The sequence below is a fragment of the Chlamydotis macqueenii genome, chromosome 2, assembly GCF_036417535.1.
Source record: "Chlamydotis macqueenii isolate bChlMac1 chromosome 2, bChlMac1.mat, whole genome shotgun sequence".
Taxonomy (NCBI): Eukaryota; Metazoa; Chordata; class Aves; order Otidiformes; family Otididae; genus Chlamydotis; species Chlamydotis macqueenii.
The window spans coordinates 34,462,940-34,482,808 of NC_141557.1; the positions used below are offsets into that span (position 1 = coordinate 34,462,940).

Sequence of the window (19,869 nt, forward strand, 5' to 3'; positions counted from 1 at the left end):
TGTTTTTCTGCAAACAAGTTTGGAAAAGCCGTTTTCTATCCACTGCACCACTATTAGTATTCCAAGTGTGTTTTGGTTTTCTTTGTAAGTAAGGCTTTGCCTTGTATCCTTAGAGTAAACAGGAACTGTGTCATACGACAAGAGCAGTTAAGAAAACATTTTTCTTTTTATTTTCTGATGCAAGTCACCCTGAACTATAACATGGTTAATTTAGCAACTTGCTTTTACAGCTTCCTAGTAAGTTTGTTTGGGCAGAGATGGGGAGTGCTTGCATAAGAGGGATTAGTTTAGTGGAAGTGGGAGCATTAGAGTTTAGGAATGAACTTAAAATGAAACTTCTGGAAAATGTACCAGGTGATCATGTAAAATTGAAAGCTGAGATCCTGGGCCACAGATAATTTCCTTTAAATTTTGTAGTTTTTGCAGTTTCACTCCTGTCTTGTATTTTTCGCTTGAAAGTTGCAATGCAGAGGAAGACTTTCAGTTAAATTAAGTAGACTCTGAATTAACTGAAAACTTCCCTATGGAAGTTTTGCGTAGTGGGTCTTTTTCCTTCTAGAAAAGTGGGGTAGATATAATAATATAATACTCAAATGTATTTTTTAATTTTAAATTAGAATCACTTTCATTTTTTATTAAATGTGTGGAGATAGTCTAAATATTTTCTATTAGCACTCTAAAAAGCTGTCTTGCCTTTCTGTTTTTTGCCTATGAATTGAGTAGTTTTCAAATTTATGCAGCATCTGTAATAGAACCTCAAATGATTTTTTTTTTAAATATCTGCATTGATGCAGATCTAATTTAAATACTCCAATGTTTTAAGTTGGAAGTGATAATTAAACAAATACTTCACAGTAACAGAAATCTGAAAAAAGGCATGCATGAAATGTCAATACATGAGTGTAGTGTATTAAAAGGGCATAGGTGTAGTTTTTGGAGTGTGTCATAATGGGGTAATCAGATTTTGAAAGTGCTATGTTGGGATGCTTTAATTTAAAAATCATTGTGCTGTTGTTACAAATAAATCTGAGAATGTGTTAATACAGCTTTACTTCACTCGCTATCAAAACTCTTCATCATAAAATTCTTAATTGTTAGAATTCCTCAGTGTCTCCTACACTTAAAGCTGTAGTAGGAGGTAGTGTTAAAAGCAGCAGTTGTATCTGAATAAAAGGTGGTTTCTGGTGAAATTCATTATCTAAGCATTTTCACTGAAGCAAAAGAGGATCAAAACCAAAGTGCCAAAAGTTGATTTGAAGCCTGGAGTACTTACCAGTAGACAAAATATATGCGTAGTGTTTTGCACTTAAGGAAGAGGATACTTAGTTCAGCTACAAGTTAATGTTTGGGGGAGACAGAGGTTCAGAATGGTCTTTTATATTTTGTGTCAGACCAGTAGATTGAGCTTGACAGTATGATGTAACTGTGAGAAAGTCAAAGTAGATCTCATGGTCTATTTGTATCGGTAGAAAGGGAAGTATTAATGGAGTTGTGCAAGGTGCTCATGAGACTCTTGTCTGATATACTTTACACAATTCTGACTGTCCATACTGAAAAAAAGGGGCAGACTGGAAGAGGTAGAGAGGAATTATGCCAGGCTTGCTTCTTTCTCAATCACCTTATTATATAGGAGAGGAGAAACTGCCCTCTTTAGGTCAGAAGAATGAAAACTAAAGCATTCTTTGCTAGCTGTAAATAATTTAGATTAAGAACAAGGGACAGAAAGAATTGTTTAAGGTAAATTTCATATTAACTAACATTAAAGAGGTGTCCAGGTATCTGAAGTGTGGATTTTTTTTTTTTTTCTTATGATTTCCTGCTGGTGTTCTGTTGAGTGATCAGGTACTTTCATGTGGGAGGATTCAAGCACCTCTGAGATGCAAACTCCAGTGGAACCAACAAGATCTCTAGTGATTAGATTAGTCATGGATGTGCACATACTTTGCTAAGCAGTAGAGTATCCAGTTTTGTGCATTAAAAGTACCTTATCTTGTTTGCAGGCATACCCAAACCACGTTACAGAATAGCTCTGTAAGTATTGTTCTGAGCCATGACATTTACACTGACGTTATGGTCTTTGTGAATTTTAGCTTTCTTCTTTGAAAATATGCCTGCATAGTGTGTCTAGATGAAAGTGCGAATGGTTGAAGAAATATGTTCATAAGAGAACTTGAACCTCCTGGTCTGTTGCTGCTGGGATGCTTGTTCTTAGAAGTGGGGCAGAATGTACAACTTGGAAGTTTTACAGCTCGTTGTTGTCTACTGTAACATTGTTGATTTGAGGGGGGTAGCAAGCTGAAAGCATGTAACAGTCAAAGGGGAATTCCTCTTTCCCTTTGGAAGAGTGTTCACTATTTTCTCCTCAGGTCTACATTTAGTCGTTCTGTGAAGAAGTGATCTGATTTAGGAAGACCTCTTCATTGATTTTCAGTTGACCTTAGGATAATGTTATCAATGGGATAAAATTGTATAGATGGTTCTATATGACTTCACCTCAACTTTTCCACCAAGAAAAATAGTGCAGTAAATTGAATTATTTTTTTGTTACACATAACTTACTCCTGAGTGTATAGCTGTGGTGTTTACTTACATTGTTAGTGTCTTGTTCATCAGTTATGCTATCTTCTGTCTCTTTCACCCTGCAACAGATAAATAATTTTAAGTCCTGTGGCAGAAATACGGGGATACAAGGCTTTGATTCATTTGTAAGGGTGGACACTAGAGCTGAAAAATTACAATACAGAGAAAGGCATGCCTCAAAAGCTGTACTTAACTTTGTTGTATCTATTATGGTGGCATTTTGGACTTCATAAATACTGACATTAATTGCCTGTATGTGAGTGGGTGCAGAGAATAGAAGTTTCTTCATCCAGCTGTTTCTTGCAAAATACCAAGGAAGATGATTAGCATGATCCAGTAAGTTCAAGCTGTTGTATAAGTCGAGCGGAGTGCAGGATACATCCTGAAGCTTGTTGAATTTGTACTGAAATTTTGGTACAAAGGAGTATCTTAGATTGCATATCCACTGGATGTGTTTTGCCTTCATTTAAGAATCAGTTTTCAAATATCCTTTTGTGATGGCTCAGCCCAAGTTACCACACAGTTTCACCCTCCACCTCCCCAGCGGGAATGAGGGAGAGAATTGGGAAGGGAGGAAAACTCGTGGGTTGAGATGAAGACAGCTTACTAAAATAGTGATGGAAAACTACAATAATAACAGAATATAAGTATATTAAAATGTACAACATGAATAATGTACGTTTTCTTCACCACCCGATGTCCCAATGACCGATACAGCCCGCCCTGAGCAGCAATCATGGGAACGAAACTGAGCAGGAAGCAAAGGAGCAAAAAACGGAGCCAGCAAGGTAGAGGGAATGATGCCAGTGAACGAGAGAGAGAGAGAGAGAGATGGATTCCAGGAAGGCACATAACCACCCTGGCTAATCCCCACTTATATACTGAGCATGAAGTCTATAGCGTGGCCACTTTGGGTCAATTATTCTGTCTTTCTCCCAGCTTCCTGCATCCACACATTAGCGAGACTTGGAAAGCAGAACAGTGTCCTTGGTCTCGTTAGCAACAACTCGTATCATCCGGGTGTTTATCAACCTTCTTCACACAGGAAATCCAAAACACACCAGCTGCTGAGAGGAAAATTGACTCCATCGCTGCTGAAACCAGGACACCTTTAGTACCTGAAGTACTAAAGCAGTTGAAGAACTAAGGGAATACAGTTTTTGTTCACCAAAATTGAAATTCTCCTGGGGTATATGCTGGTTTTCATTTAAAGTGCAGTAGTTTTTGTGTGACATCAGTACATACTTTCCTAACATTGGTAGCTGAAAAGCAAGAACACTATTTAAAAAAAAAAAAAAAGAAATAATTTGGCTTTTTAGAAAAGCTTTTAGTTAACTTGCCTTGACACACTATAGTTTGTGCTGTATGGTGGTTGAAGCTTTTGCATTAAATTCCTTCCATATTTGATTTCAATGCAACTGCTGCTTGTAATTTGAGGCCCAATACTGTTTTTAATTTCTTTCCTCTTGGAGCACTTAATTTTTTTCCTACAATGGAAGCTTTTACGTGTATACAGCCCTATGTCTAGACTGTAGGTAGAGGCTTTCAAAAGTATAGAATATATCCCTTTCTTTCCACTGACCTCTACTGCCTCCAACAGATTTAGATTTCTGGATTACTTACATGTCTTTTAAATAATTTCTTCAATGTCTGGAATATTTGGTCTTCATAGTTGTGCAACTTGGCCGGTACAGAGAAATGCTTATGTTATGAAGTTTTTTCAAAGATGTCCTCAAAGATTATTTCTTCCAAATGGCAACATATGAACATTTGTAATTGCAAGAGGAAAAGGAGTGCTTCCCTTTAAGCTGTGCTTATCACAACTGTATAATATACAATTTAGAGAGGAAATGGAACTAGTTACAAAATTTTGCTCCTTAGTACTACCTTTTAAGAAGTCTAATACAAATAGTCAGCTAGAGCAAAAGCTTTATATATTTAGGGCAATGTGTAAAGTTTTCAGGAACTGTGTAAGTAAATTTATTTATTTCTTCGCAACTGGCAGTGGGTGATGTTCAGCAAGTATTTACTGTAGTTTTTAAGTTTCTGATGAAGAGTATTTAGAAGCTGTAAAACAGCATTTTAGCAATTTAGTGTCAATTCATAAAGTAATTATTTGGAGGCGTAGGGTCTGTGGCTGTTTGGTTTTTTTAGTGGTGTGAAAATTCCTGTTTACCTCAAAACAACCACTGATAGCATAGCTTTTTCAATGTTGCCTGAGTTGCCCTGGAGAAGTGCAGGCATCCATAACTGAGCTGATGGTGTTTATGGATTTAAAGTGGGGCCTTTTATGTTACAGAAGGAGTGGAGATTTCTGTCTTTCAGTATAGTATCAATATGAGTTTCCAGTGTTTATTTCAAGGTTGTATTTACATGGTGTGAAAGAGCACTTAGGAAAGTTCAAGTAGAGTAATAGTAGTGAGCGAAGCTTTCCATCTAAGTGAAGTAAGCCAGGAAATAATTACAGAATCACAGAGTCATTGAGGTTGAAAGGTACTTCTTCTGATCATCTGGCCCAACCCCTCTGCTCGAACAGAATCAGCTGGAGCAGGTAGTCCAGGACTGCATCCATTGGGTTTTGAGTATCTCCAGGGATGGAGACTCCCACAACTTAACTATTATATGATTCTGTAGGCAACCTGTTCCAGTGAAGATAAGGGACAGATCGCATAAATGGAAGCAAGAGAAATTCAGACTGTAGGTAAGGAAAATCTTATTCATCATTAGGAAGCAGTGGAAGCAGTTGCCAAGAGAAGTTAGGTAGTCTTTATCCTGGGAGGTTTTCTCTGGGTAAAGCCCTGAGCAACGTGGTGTGCTCTCATAGCTATCACTTCTTAGAGCATGAGGTTGGACTAGAGACCTGGCAGAGACTCTTCCCACTTAAGTTAAGCTTTCCTAACTTGATCTAATTATTTTCCTGTATGTGGCGCTGGGAAGAAAATGTTTTGTTTTGGTTTGGTTTTTTTTGTAACCATTTGTTTTAACTGATTACTCTCAAGCAGTTGTATATGCTGTAATTCAGTAAGAAATGCTACTTTTTTCATGGAGCTTGAAAACTAAGCAGAAAAATGGGAGAGTGAATTCTTTTTTAAATCACTGCATCTCCTGAACCTTTTAGAAGGCTTCTTAAGCCCTCCTGCCTCTTCCACTGTGGCACAAATAACATAATGAAAAAACAAATTCATTAGGTGGCTCAGACTACAATAGAGGTTTTTACTGTCCTATTTGTTTGCTGCAGAGAACTTTGATCTGTGGGGTTAAACCTGTACAATTTAAACCTTTGAATGAGGAGCTTGTCTCTGTCAGAAGAGACATATTCAGCATATTTATGTGTGTGCACGTGTATGTCTCCTCAGTTAATCATCATCTATGCCTGAAGCTTGCATCAGTCTTTCTCTAATACATATTACCAAGCTTCCTGTCTTTTTTTAAACACCTGTATAGGCTTATCTTCAAAGCATGAAGCTTATTGAGCATCAAGTTAAGTTATTTATCTTTTACTTTACAATTGAAATCTTCTTCTTTATAATCCTTTAAGAAAGTCTGACACAATTTCCCAAGTACTGGATTTTAGTGTGTCTCTTGTTGGTCATGATATATTAATTCAATGGATTTTGGAGATGTGATGCTTTGTTTTCTTTTTATATTTACTGAAATAATTTTAAAATAGTGCTTTTCTTTGAAAAAGATGCAGCTGTGAGGTCCATCTGTTCATCAGAAAATTTGTGCTTCATCTTTTTTTAGACAAACTTCACAGCCCGAAAGAAGTATGGCTACAGTGTTTGAGATGGGGGAGGGTTGTTCACTCTTCCCCATAGCTTTTGTGACCTTAAGAGTCATGAAGAACAATGGGCAAGTAAGATGTAGTTGAGCTAGTTTTGATAAGGGTAGAGACTGCTCAATCTTCTATTTATAGTTATGTTAAACTAGCTCAATCTTGGCTTGCCAGGAGACTTGGAGAAAATTAAGTAAAAAAAATAGCGAACATTTCTAAGCATTTATGTTATTTCTTTCCAACATGCAAAAATTCTGTGAGTAGAATTTGAACATCCAGAGGAGCATTCATTCTTATCATTTAGACTTTTCCTCCTTCCTTTACTAATTCACTGCCATATATGCTATCAATTTCTCTGATTCAGTAAAGTATGCATGCTGCAGACAACAGCTGCCTTCATTAAGCTGTTTTACTGTCTTTCTAGAGCAGATCCACTGTATTTACTAAATGAAGGAGGAGTCCTGTTTAGAAAATGTGCCTACATGATGTTACAGTGGACTGCTGCCCAGAAGTACTTGAGTTAAGGTGGCTGTCGGTAGGGCTATAGCTGCATTGGCCAAACACTCCCTGCTTGGCAATTATTTGTCAAATAGCCTGGATAAAACCTCACATGGATGTAGATGCAAAGTCTGTGGATGCTTGACAGCCCAAGTATCATTGTTCCTTACTACAATAAGCAACGTAGGCATATGTTTTATCGGCTTGTGTAACTAGTTGGTAGCCTAGTGCAGAGTAGCAGAGGAGCAAAATTGCAATTGTACATCGTTTTCATAGCTCTTCTCTGGAGGTATTTCTAAGTATGATCTCTGCTCAGTGAATACAGTTGCTGGCTGTGGCAATACAAACATAATGTTGTATGTGCTCACTGCATAATGCTTTCCGAGAGACTTTTATCTTAAAACCTATTTCTGAAACTTCCTTTAACACTAGAAACAGAGGGCTTTGTCGGTGTTTCGTGTATTCTTCATCAATAGTCTGTTAGTGAATGAACTTGTTTGTACTAACTCAGAATGTTAACTTGTTCATAGGTACTCCTTTTCTCAGACCTAGGTTGCCAAAAATGTTTTGGTTTGTAACTGAGGAGATAAATGGTCAATGCAAAATAAGTTGGTTTTTTTGGTTTTTTTTTTTTGTTTTTGTTTTTTTTTTTTTTTTTTGGCCTGCAGTGTGTTAAAGCATATATCCATTTTTTTTAAAACATGAATACAAATGGAAAAACAGCTGTCATTGGTTAAGGGCTGTATGAGTTACAAATTAATCTTCTTTTGCCTATGCATATTGGATGTCTTGTGAAACTTTTCTTTTGGATATGTCCCTCTTGAAAAGGTTTTAAATCACACAAGAAATTGTTTCCAAAGTTTATGTATGTGATGAGATTTTAATCTAACTTTCTAGACTTTTTGTGAAGCACCAGCCTCACCAGTAGTCCTTGAGGTATTTGTTATACTTTCCTATCCAGATGAGTAGGTTATGTGGAAATAAATATGCATACATTTATTTAAATATATTATACATAATTTTATTTTAATTCCTTAGTTTGTAAGCATGGAAACTAATAAAATTAAATTGAGCTAAAAAAAATCTGTGCAAGGTATTCACTCTGGAAAGCTTTAATTTTCCCCAGTGAGTGACACATTTGTCTTCTGTCTGCAAATCTGGAAAATTTATTTAAATGTATGCTTCCTCTTTCCTTTAGATAGAATTAATGTAGACAAGAATTGGACTGAAAGAAAGAGTAATATCAAATTTGATAGAAGAGTCTCAGTTGAGAGCTTGGTGAAAATCTGTCTTTTTCTTAGAAATACAAGAAGGGAAGAGTTATCATAGTATCATTTAGTTCTATTTGATCTGAATTTACTATTGTAAGATACAGTATGTAGATTAAACCTTTGAAGCATCGTTTGGTTGTCTGAAGAGCTATATGTGAATTAGCAGGAGTTAATTCTGGTTAGCAAATTTTGCATTTGTAAGTAGGATTTCTATATTCTTATGCCTCAGAATGCAGTGTTTGCCACAGCGAGCAGTTAACATGTCTCCCCTGCCCCGCCTTCCACTTTTTGGGGTTCAAATACCAAACCAGTTTCTCTGAGTATGGGGCCATAAGCATGGCAGGATTAAATAAACCGGCTGACATAATTCTGGTTAGAGGATGCTCTTGATGACTTTTTGAAAAATAACATTTGGTCATGTTCTGAATTTTTTTGCCAGGTGAATGTAAAGCAGTGAAACCTTGTAAAGCATATAAACATTGCTCTAGGTTCTCGTTACCATGGACTAGGTGACTGGTGCAAAGACTTTGTTGAAGCTTCTTAAAGCTTTCTCTTGTGCTAAAATTTTTTTCCTGAACCTTGTAGCTGGTTAAAATAAAGGGATACTTAACAGTATTATTTTTTTTATTCAGCTGCTTAAAAAGATCTTCCCTTTAAGATGGGGAACTAGCTACACTGAGGCAATATAGAGACCCACATTGTGTTCAAACATAAAGAATCCAGGATGAGTAAATGTGCCTTGTCCCAACTTACATATGCCTCACTTTTTCTTTCTAATATTGATGCAACATGATTTATAGCTAAGAAGACTCTTGCCATAATGGCTGTGCCATGAGAGAACGCAACCATCAAATGCACAACGATAGGAAGCTGTTTCTGAAACAGTTGGGTTTGGTTTTGATCACTTGGGGTGCAAATCTGCCTCTGTGAATTTTTTGAACTCTGCATGTTGATAAAGGTGTTTGCTGCTTTCCAAGAATGCTAAAATATACTTAAGCAGTTTTGATGCTAGAATTTGTAAAACCTTTATTAAATAATATTATTATTATTAAAATATTCATTTGAAAATACCCTGTCTAGCTGCACAAAGCTTGAAAGTCGTTCTTGGGAAGCTTACTGTTGCTCCTAACAGTTTCTCCTTGATGATAAAGTTTTTTATGTAGGGATTTTATTTTTTAATTGGATCATTCTAAGATAGGCAGAATCCTGAAAGGGTTACATGAGAAACAGCTTATTAACATGGAGATATATAAGGAATGTCTTTATTATGCATGCCTCTGTCAGCATCAAGTGCTAGAATTGCAACTGGTAGTTGAGATGCATGCTTTCACCTGAAGGAGGCTTTGTATTTTTACTCAGATTATTTGTAAGAACAAAAGCACTAGCCTGAACTCCCTTAAAAACAATTTACATAACCATTAAAAATGTACAGAAAGCTTATTATTGTAAAACTTGCAGTATTTATGCAGCAGGTAGTACACTATGTAAATTGACTAGAAACATCTGTCTAATTCTGTAAATACTATAGCTTACATGGCTGCATTAAGAATCATTAATCTATAACTGGGAACTGAGAAAACGTGAAACAAGTCAGTTACATCTGCAGCTGAACTAGTCAAGATAAAGGACACACCTAGTCTGAGGAAAATGTGGACTATTTTACAGATTGATTTGGTGACTTTATGTAATGTGTGATTGCTAACAGTACTTTGTCTATTCAAAAAGTAGAGATAATATAGCTTCAAAATCTGAAAGCATAAAGTAAGTGTCATTTTTCCTCCTACTCATGGTTTCACAGAAGATTCACTTTTTGAAAGAGAGAAGTATGGTTAAAATGTGTCACACGATTGCTGAAAAGTCAGCTCCATTTAACAGAAAGAATGGCCAGAAAATTTTGGGATGGAATTTTCTAGTAAGAATTGAAATTAGAAGGTAGGTGTTGAGAAATGCTGTTTGTTCTCTTACTGTGCAGTGTTTTGTAACAGCTTGCATTATAAAGCAATGGGGAAAGTTAAGGGTAAATTCCTGTGTGGGAGAAGGGGCATACAGGGTTTCTAATTCTCTTGATATACATGCTGCTGTGCAACATGTGGTGCATTGCAGTACACAGTGGCTGTTTTAATGCTTTTTAGCTTGTTGAGGATCTGAACGGAAGATTTTTTTTGTTAGTATATCTGTGTATGTGTTTGAGCATGCACATGTAACTCGGCAGGAGTATAAAAGAATACAGTTAATAACAAGAAAGGTATAGGTTATTCACTACTAAGATAATACTACAAGATAAGAATATTTAATCATATGTTGGAAAACAGGAAAAGAATGAGCATTTACCATGTGAAGGACATCATAACTGTCTCCAGAGGTGCCCTCATTTGTAGTCAGCCTAAGCTGGCACGTGTTCATCTCTGCAAGCTCAGGGCTAGCTGGTGTAATCCCTGCTAAGGGCTGCTGCAAATACACAAGAACTCTGTAGTATGTGAACATACTGAACATACTGAACCTGTTGTCCAACATAAAAGATCTGTTTTATCCAACTTTATCTTAAATGAGAGAGTTGAAACACACAGTTATGAAATAAATTCTCATTACTTACCTCAGGGAGGTGATACTCCCCCTCTACTCTGCCCTGGTGAGACCCCACGTGGAATACTGTGTCCAGTTCTGGAGCCCCCAGCGTAAGAAGGACATGGACCTGTTGGAGCGAGTGCAGAGGAGGGCCATGAAGATGATCAGAGGGCTGGAGCACCTTTCTTGTGAGGACAGGCTGAGAGAGTTGGGGCTGTTGAGCCTGGAGAAGAGGACGCTCCGGGGAGACCTGATAGCGGTCTTCCAGTACCTCAGGGGGGCCTACAAGAAAGATGGGGAGAGGCTGTTCAGTAGGGCCTGTTGTGATAGGACAAGGAGTAATGGTTTTAAAATAGAGGGGGGTAGATTTAGATTGGATATTAGGAAAACAATTTTTTACAATGAGGGTGGTGGAACACTGGAACAGGTTGCCCAGGGAGGTGGTGGAAGCCCCATCCCTGGAAACGTTCAAGGCCAGGCTGGATGAGGCTCTGAGCAACCTGATCTGGTTGGAGATGTCCCTGCTTCTTGCAGGGGGGTTGGACTAGATGACCTTTGAAGGTCCCTTCCCACTCTAACCATTCTATGATTCTATGATTCAGTGACTTCATGGGACAGGACAGCTGTCATGGTGGGTTTTTCTGACTTTCTTGGGCACAGTTGTTCACTCTCAACCAAGCTGCAGCAGTTCTCTCTGTGAGTCTCTAAGTAGCCAGGAAAATCTCTACTGAGGGTACTAGGCAGGCATGATGTGTTTCACGTTGTAGGATATACTTCCTGTTGCAGTGCGTGGTGGTGCCAGGTTGGTGTTAGTATCTGCACCACATAAACTTAGTGCTGGACTGCAGTAAGTCAGAACTGGTGTCCCCAAGGTTTGCCTTGGAAGCAAATTTTTGGTTAAAAAAATTGGTTTGGAACTATGTGTTCATTTTTAAAACAGTGACAACTGCCTATACAAGCATTGTAAAACTTGTGGATGATTAGTGTAATGTTAGTAGTAGAGGGCTGAAAACTTCTTCTGAAAGAGAGATTAAATGAAAAGAGTCATGAATGAGTTGCTTTTATTGTATTTAGAAGATTATGTGTACCTTACACATAGTTTATACGTGATTGTTTTTTCAGTCTTTAAGTAGTAGTGAATCTTGAAAGGAATGTGTTAGGAATGGATTTAAGTTAGGAATGGATTTAAGATAAGGATTTGGATAGATCTGGTATTTCCCATGTTTCAAAAGATGAAAGTGAAAGTTATTTTTACATTCTGTCCACTTGCTCTCAGTAGATGTAGTTGGCCGCTTAACATCTCTGAAGTTAATATTGTGGTGTTTCCCTGAGCTTTTGTTATTTATGCAAGCCTATTTTGGTCAGTACTTACTTTTTGTTTTTGTTCTATCAGCAGCCATGCAGCAAGTCCTGGATAATCTTACTGATCTGCCAACATCAACAGGCGCTGAAGAAATAGACCTGATTTTTCTGAAAGGAATTATGGAAAACCCTATTGTAAGATCACTTGCTAAGGTATTTAAACTTGCTGCTTTGAGTAGAATCTGGGAATGTTTGAACTCTTAAATTACTGTGTGAACATTGAGTATGGATTGAACTGTTAACATTGGCTTTTATGTACAGTATGTTTTGTTAAAAGACTTGAACAAGTTCTTGAAGGTGAAGGTTTGGTATAATGTAATTTCTGCACATGCTGATTTGTTGACTCTAGAAATAATGTGGTAAATTTTTTAATGAAGAAAATGTCAAAATACTCAAAATTAGAAGCAGTTGGTTTTAATATAGTCTCATGACCACTGTTGCTTGCAAAACCCATATACCTTCTAGCTTTTAGCATTTTTGCCAAATGTGAAAAGTGAGAGCGATAACCTTCTTTCCCTCATGGCATAAACAAGTTTTCTTTTTGTCTTTGACTCAGAATGACTTTCTGATCAGCTCAGTGAAATATTATCTCAATTTCCTTTCCTGGATCTCAGAGTAATACTGGGACCTTTGATTGTCAGCTCCCTGAGACCATGGGCTGTCCTTAGTTTTGGTCTTGCATTATGAAAATATTTTATTTATAGATAGTACATATTTATAAATATGTAAGATGGTATTTACAAAGATTCTTTGGACTCTGTAATTAAAATGTAGTAGGAGATACAGTCAGTATTGCACAGCACTTACATTCTTTCTTAATCTTACTTCATAAAAATAAGCTTTTTTCATGAGTTAAAAAAACAAGTTAACTTACGTGTAGCTGTCTCTTTAATATGAATAGACATCTGAAAGCAATGCCCTCAGGACAGGCATGAAGTACTCTGTAAAACTAAAGGATTGTTGTGCAGGGATTTTGCTCAGTATAAAAATCTGGAAAGGAAAGCTTCTCATAAGAATTCATATAAGAATTTACTTCTGTTTAGCTGTTCAAAAAAATTGGTTGTAAGTGGAAGATGTTGCATAGTAATAAACTTAGAAATAATGGATATGTCTCATCTGCTAGTTAGATGACTGCAGAGAGAAAGATTTCTGTACTGGATTTACTGGAGTAAGTAAAAGCATTTTCTTAGAGTTGTTTCCAACTTCAGTATCTGCTGCATACGTGGTCTTTAATATTTATCATGAATAAAATGTTGATTGCAAAGCATTTTTTTCTTATCAAGAATTTGTAATTCAATGGCCAGTTAAAATTATGTGCAATTTAATGACTAGCAGATGTAAAAAAGTGCTTGTAATAGAAACAGACTCTTAACTATAAACTTGCTTTATCTAGAGTGCTAAAAGGTTTTAATTGTGTTCATATGGCACGACCTCACTCATTTTCTTTTGTAATTATTTTGAAATTAAACCCAAAAGCTCAGTCCTAACCAGCAGAGCTGAATAAGGACAAGATCAAAACGACAACACATTTCATGAAGTATATGTAGTTCATGTATATCCATTTGTCTCTAAAAATATAAAAAACTTGTTTTTCTATTGGAAGAGCTAGTGTTAACAGAATAGGCAATTCTCAAGACCCTGAGATAGTCACATTATTTAGGCAGGTTCATTTCAGACTAGGCCAGAAAAGTAAAAGCTTTTTCATTTTCTTTTTTTAGTCAGTTATGAAGACTAATTATTGTGTAAAGTATCCCAAAAAAGACAAAAAGAAACGTAGGGAAATATGCCGTGAATGATACAAGCTTCATTTTTATTTTCAGTCCTTAAAAAAATGAAGGCAAACAATAAGCATACTAGTTAGTTTATAACATTTTGTAATGCAAAGTTTCGCTAATCTTTTAAAGTTCATTTCACACTTTTTCTGTTTAGAATAAAGGCATCAAGGTAGAAATTACAATTTTTTTTTCTTTTGGACAGGGTTCTTTTACTGCACATTTTCATTCTTCATTGTGTGATAGGGCAAAGGGGAAGTAATTGTAATCACTGTAAAATGCATTTTCCTGCCATTTACTGACATTTATGCTTAATCCTAACTAGCCTTCAGAATTTTTACACTTCTTTGAAAACAATTGCTGAATTTGGAACATGCATGACTTACTCAGTTTTGCTGCTGAACTATCTTACCAAAATTTTCTTCTCCTGGATTGTTAACTATTCTTTTGAACTTCAAAACTTTATCTTCTTTTCTGCAGTCACACTATTGCTTTAGTATTGCAGCATAGCCTACAGAGCATACCAGATGAATGCCTAACCCAGACTGAGGAAACATTTTAGGAGTAATCTGTAAACATTAAGTCCAGTATTTAGGTTGTCAGATTGTGGGAGGCAAAAGCCTTACTATTTGGACATCATGTGGCAAGTGTAATAAATATTAAATGAATCAAAATACTTAATTTCAGAAATAGTGATACTGAATTATGATCTGAAATAAAAAAATAACTACAATATTTAAGTTAGCTATTCTTTTTCCCCTCCTTTTCTTTTTTCCCCTCCTTTTCTTTTTTCCCCTCCTTTTCTTTTTTCCCCTCCTTTTCTTTTTTCCCCTCCTTTTCTTTTTTCCCCTCCTTTTCTTTTTTCCCCTCCTTTTCTTTTTTCCCCTCCTTTTCTTTTTTCCCCTCCTTTTCTTTTTTCCCCTCCTTTTCTTTTTTCCCCTCCTTTTCTTTTTTCCCCTCCTTTTCTTTTTTCCCCTCCTTTTCTTTTTTCCCCTCCTTTTCTTTTTTCCCCTCCTTTTCTTTTTTCCCCTCCTTTTCTTTTTTCCCCTCCTTTTCTTTTTTCCCCTCCTTTTCTTTTTTCCCCTCCTTTTCTTTTTTCCCCTCCTTTTCTTTTTTCCCCTCCTTTTCTTTTTCTTTCTTTTTGTTCCCCTGTATATACATGGTCTTGATTTTGGGGTGAAGGGTGAGGATATTTGTATTTAGATTATACTCTGTGTTAGTGGTAGTATTTTAAAGAAATATTCTGTAATCTTACGAAGTTTTTGCAGTTGGATTATGTTTAAAAGTTGGTAGATTTGTGTTTTTACTTGCTGCAAAAGTGGTAAACTTTAAAAGAAGGATATTGTTTACTGTACATATTATGTACAAAATAGCATTCTCTGATTAAGAAGAATGTGTGTAGGTGCCAAACTTCCTATGACTTTATAATTGGGGTAATTTGGTTTGTGTGTGTCGGTGTTGGGGAATGCTTGAAATGTCTTTCTCTGTGTTAAGTTAGCCTTTCCAATGTTTGATCTTCAGTCCTGAAGAAATATCATTTTAATAGATACGAAGTAGAATTTAATACTCAGATGATTTCAGGAAACAAACTTTTCTGGTGTTAGCAAAATTTTATTTTAACATCTGTTTTAAAGCACTAATAAGAAAGTAGATGTGTGTGCATACCTTCATTTTATGTATATGGGAAGTATATATAGAGGACTCCCAAATATATCTGTTATTTGTTGCGTTTTTACATACCAAAGTGATTGTTCTTTTTTGAACTTCTTGTTGCTATGGTGTTGTAAATAACTCTTAATTGAGTGCATCGGGAATCTGAGTTATTTTTGGCCTCCTCTTATTCCCTAGTTTTATGATACAGCACTGCATGTAATAAATAAGTGAAGTATTTGGATTTATGAGATATTTCTCTTGGAGCTCAAAGCTTCTAACTTTCAATGAATTCAGGTTTATGCAGTATTTAGGAAAGGGTTATGTCTGCGTCAATAGCTCTAGGAAAAGTTATCACAGAATGGTTAAGGTTGAAAGGTACCTCTGGAGGGCATCTGGTCCAACCCCCTGCTCAATCAGGGCCACCTGGAGATTGTTGCCCTGAAGCTGAACCATGTCCAGATGGCTTTTGAGTGTCTCCAAGGAGGGAAACTCCAACCCCTCTAGGCGAATTGTGCCAGTGCTCAGTCAGCCTCACAAAAAAAAGTGTTTCCTGATGTTCAGACAGAGCCTCTTGTGTTTCCCTTTGTGCCTGTTGCCTCCTGTTCTGTCACTGGGCACCACTGAAAAGAGCCTGGCTCCGTCCTCTTTGCACCCTCCCTTCAGATATTTATTCACATTGATGAAGAAAAGCTGAGAGAGTTGGGGTTCAGCCTGGAGATGAAAAGGCTCTAGGGAGACCTTATAGCAACCTTTCAGTACTTAAAGGGAACTTAGAAAAAAGATTGGGACAAACTTTTTAGCAGAGTCTGTTGCGACAGGGCAAGGGGTAATGGTTTTAAACTGAAAGAGGGTAGATTTAGACTAGACATAAGGAAGAATTTTTTTACAGTGAGGATGGTGAAACACTGGAACAGGTTGCCCAGAGAGGTGGTGGATACTCCATCCCTGGAAGAATTCATGGTCAGGTTGGATGGGGCTCTGAGCAACCTTATCTGGTTGGAGATGTCCCTGCTCCTTGCAGGGGGGTTGGACTAGATGACCTTTAAAGGTCCCTTCCAACCCACAACATTCTATGATTCTATGAGATCCCCCCCAAGCCTTCTCTTCTCCAGGCTAAAAAGTCCCAGCTCTCTCAGCCTTTCCTCAAATATGAGGTGCTCCAGTCGCTTCATCATCTTCGTGGCCTTTCGCTGGACTCTCTCCAGTGTGTCCAGAACTGTACACAGTTCTGCAGGTGGCCTCACCAGTGCTGAGAAAAGCTCAACCTTCTGGACACACTCTTCTTAATGCAGCCCAGGATACTGTTAGCTGCCTTTGCCACAGACTTTTCATTAGCATTTCCTTTAGTTATACAGACTTTTCTTTAGAATTTGCTGTTTTAAAGGTGTTTCAGTGGGAGAAGCCTGAGGTAAATTCTGCTCTTGCAGACTTTATTTTTTTTCTGAGCAGATTCATAGTTCCTTTTTTGTCATTCTTCTAGAAGGTATACTTGTACTGAGTTCTGAAGCAGAAAAGATCTGCGGAGCTGTACGCTGTATGTTCAGAGAGGACTGTTTGGTGTATATAGCACAGAACTTACAGGAAATAGGGACATAGAAGCATCTCTTGACAGATGCTGCTTATAAAGTTTGTTAGGTCATGTAGTTAATCATGCAATATCCTTCAGCAGTTGAAATATACAGATTATACTATATGTAATTTTTCTGGCTTTTCTGCAAAAGCTTGCACCAAGAAATTATTTAAAAGGTTTATAAATTGGCACTACTTGAAACTTATTTACAGTATAATCTCATATATTTAATCTTACAGGCTCATGAGCGACTGGAAGATTCTAAACTTGAGGCTGTCAGTGACAACAACCTAGAGTTGGTGAATGAAATTCTTGAAGACATCAGTCCTTTAATAAATAAAGATGAAAATATTGCAGAATTGGTTGGAATACTCAAGGAGCCTCATTTTCAGGTGCCACCTTTTTACTGTATATTAGCAACTTACTGTTTCAGTGTCCACATATGGATCTAGGAATAACAGTGAAACAAAACCTGAACTGTAGCAAACTTAAATACGTAGGATTTTACTCTGAAGGAAAGGTAAAGCAGAAGCCATGTGGGGTTAAGAATGAGCACAATTTTATTCTCTGATATCACCTCAAGAATATATTCACTTATTGTATTAAAATCTACTGGAGTTTGTTATAAATCTTGAACAAACATTTACTTCTTATGTGACTGGAGTTTCCATAACAATTCTCTGAAAGCTTCATCCTTAGCATTTTCAGGTGGTCTCAGTTCCTGATGCTGACCATTCTGCATTTTGGTTCAGCTCTTGGAATTCATGCTTATGTATAAGATGTACAGTTTGCAGAGTGAATGAACATGATTCTTCTGTGATGTGATCTGCACTGCAGCTTAAGTGGAGACTCTGCATCTCTCTCACTGTTGCTCTACTTAACATAAATGAAGTTTTGACATACACTTGTCAAAAGAGGATGTTTTTCCATAGCTGCCATTCTATTGCTAGCTTCCTTACTGACACTTGAAGATTAGGGTTTGTAAATCCTCAGTAGGTTCTGAACTTTCTAGGCAGGCTTCAGCTGACTTTAGTTCTTAGCTATAGGTATCCTGTAGAAGAATATAAGCAAGCCTTTTGCCACAGCATAAATGTGCTTCTTTTGGCAGACGGGTGTAGAGTCATAGACAATTCTTGGGTATATGAGTTTAAACGCATCTTTTTTTTTTTCTAAATTTTCAGTTTTACATTATACAAACGTAGCAGTGTTGTGCATTACGATTTAACATAGATAAACACTGGAACTGCTGTCAAGCTGTGTTGTGGCCTGTTCGAAGAAGGAACACTTCAAGGGCTAAGCTTTTGAGGTGTTAGCTATTCTGAGTACTGACAGTTTCTCTGCCTCTTCTGAAGAGCAGTATGTTGGCCTCTCTTGTGCTCTTATTTGTCCACAAGGACATAATAACTAAGGGATCAAAGACTATAATTTGGAGGCTTACTGGTGAATAAACCTGCAAATCAGTCTTTGATCCCTTAGCAGAAATTGGTACTGGAAGAGGAGAGGATGATTTTGGAAGAATTGGTGGTTACAATGCAGAAAGATTGGAGTTGAGGGCCAACTGGTGCAGTAACAAACGTGTCAAAGATCCATCACGTTAGACAGAGAAACTAGAGCTGACAAGCTGAAGAGGACGAATCAAAAGATGTAAGACTTAATAAGTGAAGTGCTAGTGTAGATTGACTCCGAAAGGCACTATAGCAGTGATCTCTGGAAAGAGGTAGCAAAGAATCTTTGTGGAGGAGACTTGAAATAGCCTCTAGGAGACTGAGATCAAACATGAATTTTAATTAGGGTAAATGTCCAATCCTAAGGCAAACCGAGCATTCATTTCTATTCAGTGGTCACATTTACAGAGAGGCACAACATAATGGTAGTGTCAGTTACTCCGTAAGGTCAGGCTTAAGCAACTCAACACATTTAATTTAAAAATTACAAAGTAGTTGGTGGACAAAAATGCCAATATTCACACCATTTCTTGTACATTTTTTGTTGCTTGATTTATAAAGAGCAGGCTTGAAATTGCATATGTGCTATGTTAACTTAGTAGTTTTGCTCTGATCTTCTGTTAGTGCTTCCTAAATTTGCATCAGTTGTACTTGAAATTGTATATATGCTGTGTTAACTTCTAGTTTTGCTCTGATCTTTTGTTACATTAAAGGTCCAGATAACATATCTCTTCTGTTTTCCTTCCCTGTCCCCAGCAGTAGGCATCTAGCAAAGACAGTAAGGCTAGGACAAGCCGACAGTGATACCTTCCAAAATGTTTTCTGAGGATTTGGTGATTTGTTGGTCATACTTCTGAGTGAGAAGTAGTATCATCCGCCTGTGGTGTTCTCTTCCATCAGCTTGTTCAGTTGTTTTTTTTAATCCATGTCAAAATCTGGCATTCACAACATCCCCCAGCAGAGTGAAGACTATGCTGTTTGTTCTTGAGACTGTCAAACTCCTTGCTGTCCCCCTGAGAGTGAACAGTTTTTCTTAATCAGCTTTTCTGTTACTCATGATATGAGAGACCTCGTTGTCTATGTGTCTATCTGTTTCAAGCAAATAAAAAGAAAGAGAAGCAAAGCTATATACAACTTCCCAGAGTCATTCACAGCAGTGTGGATTTATGAAGTGGTATAGTAATTTCCATTCCATGTCCTACTCATTGTCTAAAAATTCCTAGTATTTGGTTTGCCTTTTTAACAGCTGGAGAATAGAATAGAATAGTTCAGTTGGAAGGAACTTACAACGATCATTGAGTCCAACTGCCTGAGCATTTCAGGGCTGACCGAAAGTTAAAGCGTATTGTTAAGGGCATTGTCCAAATACCTGTTAAAC

At 37.1% G+C, this 19,869-nt stretch overlaps 1 protein-coding gene across 2 annotated transcripts in view; it reads left to right on the plus strand.

Moving 5' to 3' along the window:
• Window positions 1–19,869, plus strand: part of PALS2 (protein associated with LIN7 2, MAGUK p55 family member) — a 57,257-nt gene that overhangs the window by 20,442 nt on the left and 16,946 nt on the right. The window contains exons 2-3 of one of the 2 annotated variants that reach the window (XM_086742525.1): window positions 12,083–12,204; window positions 17,286–17,438. In XM_086742525.1, coding sequence (XP_086598651.1) covers window positions 12,088–12,204; window positions 17,286–17,438 — 270 coding nt within the window. In that variant the 5' untranslated portion in view covers window positions 12,083–12,087. The remainder of the gene's footprint in view (window positions 1–12,082; window positions 12,205–17,285; window positions 17,439–19,869) is intronic. The other variant, XM_086742526.1, reaches the window with a different exon arrangement.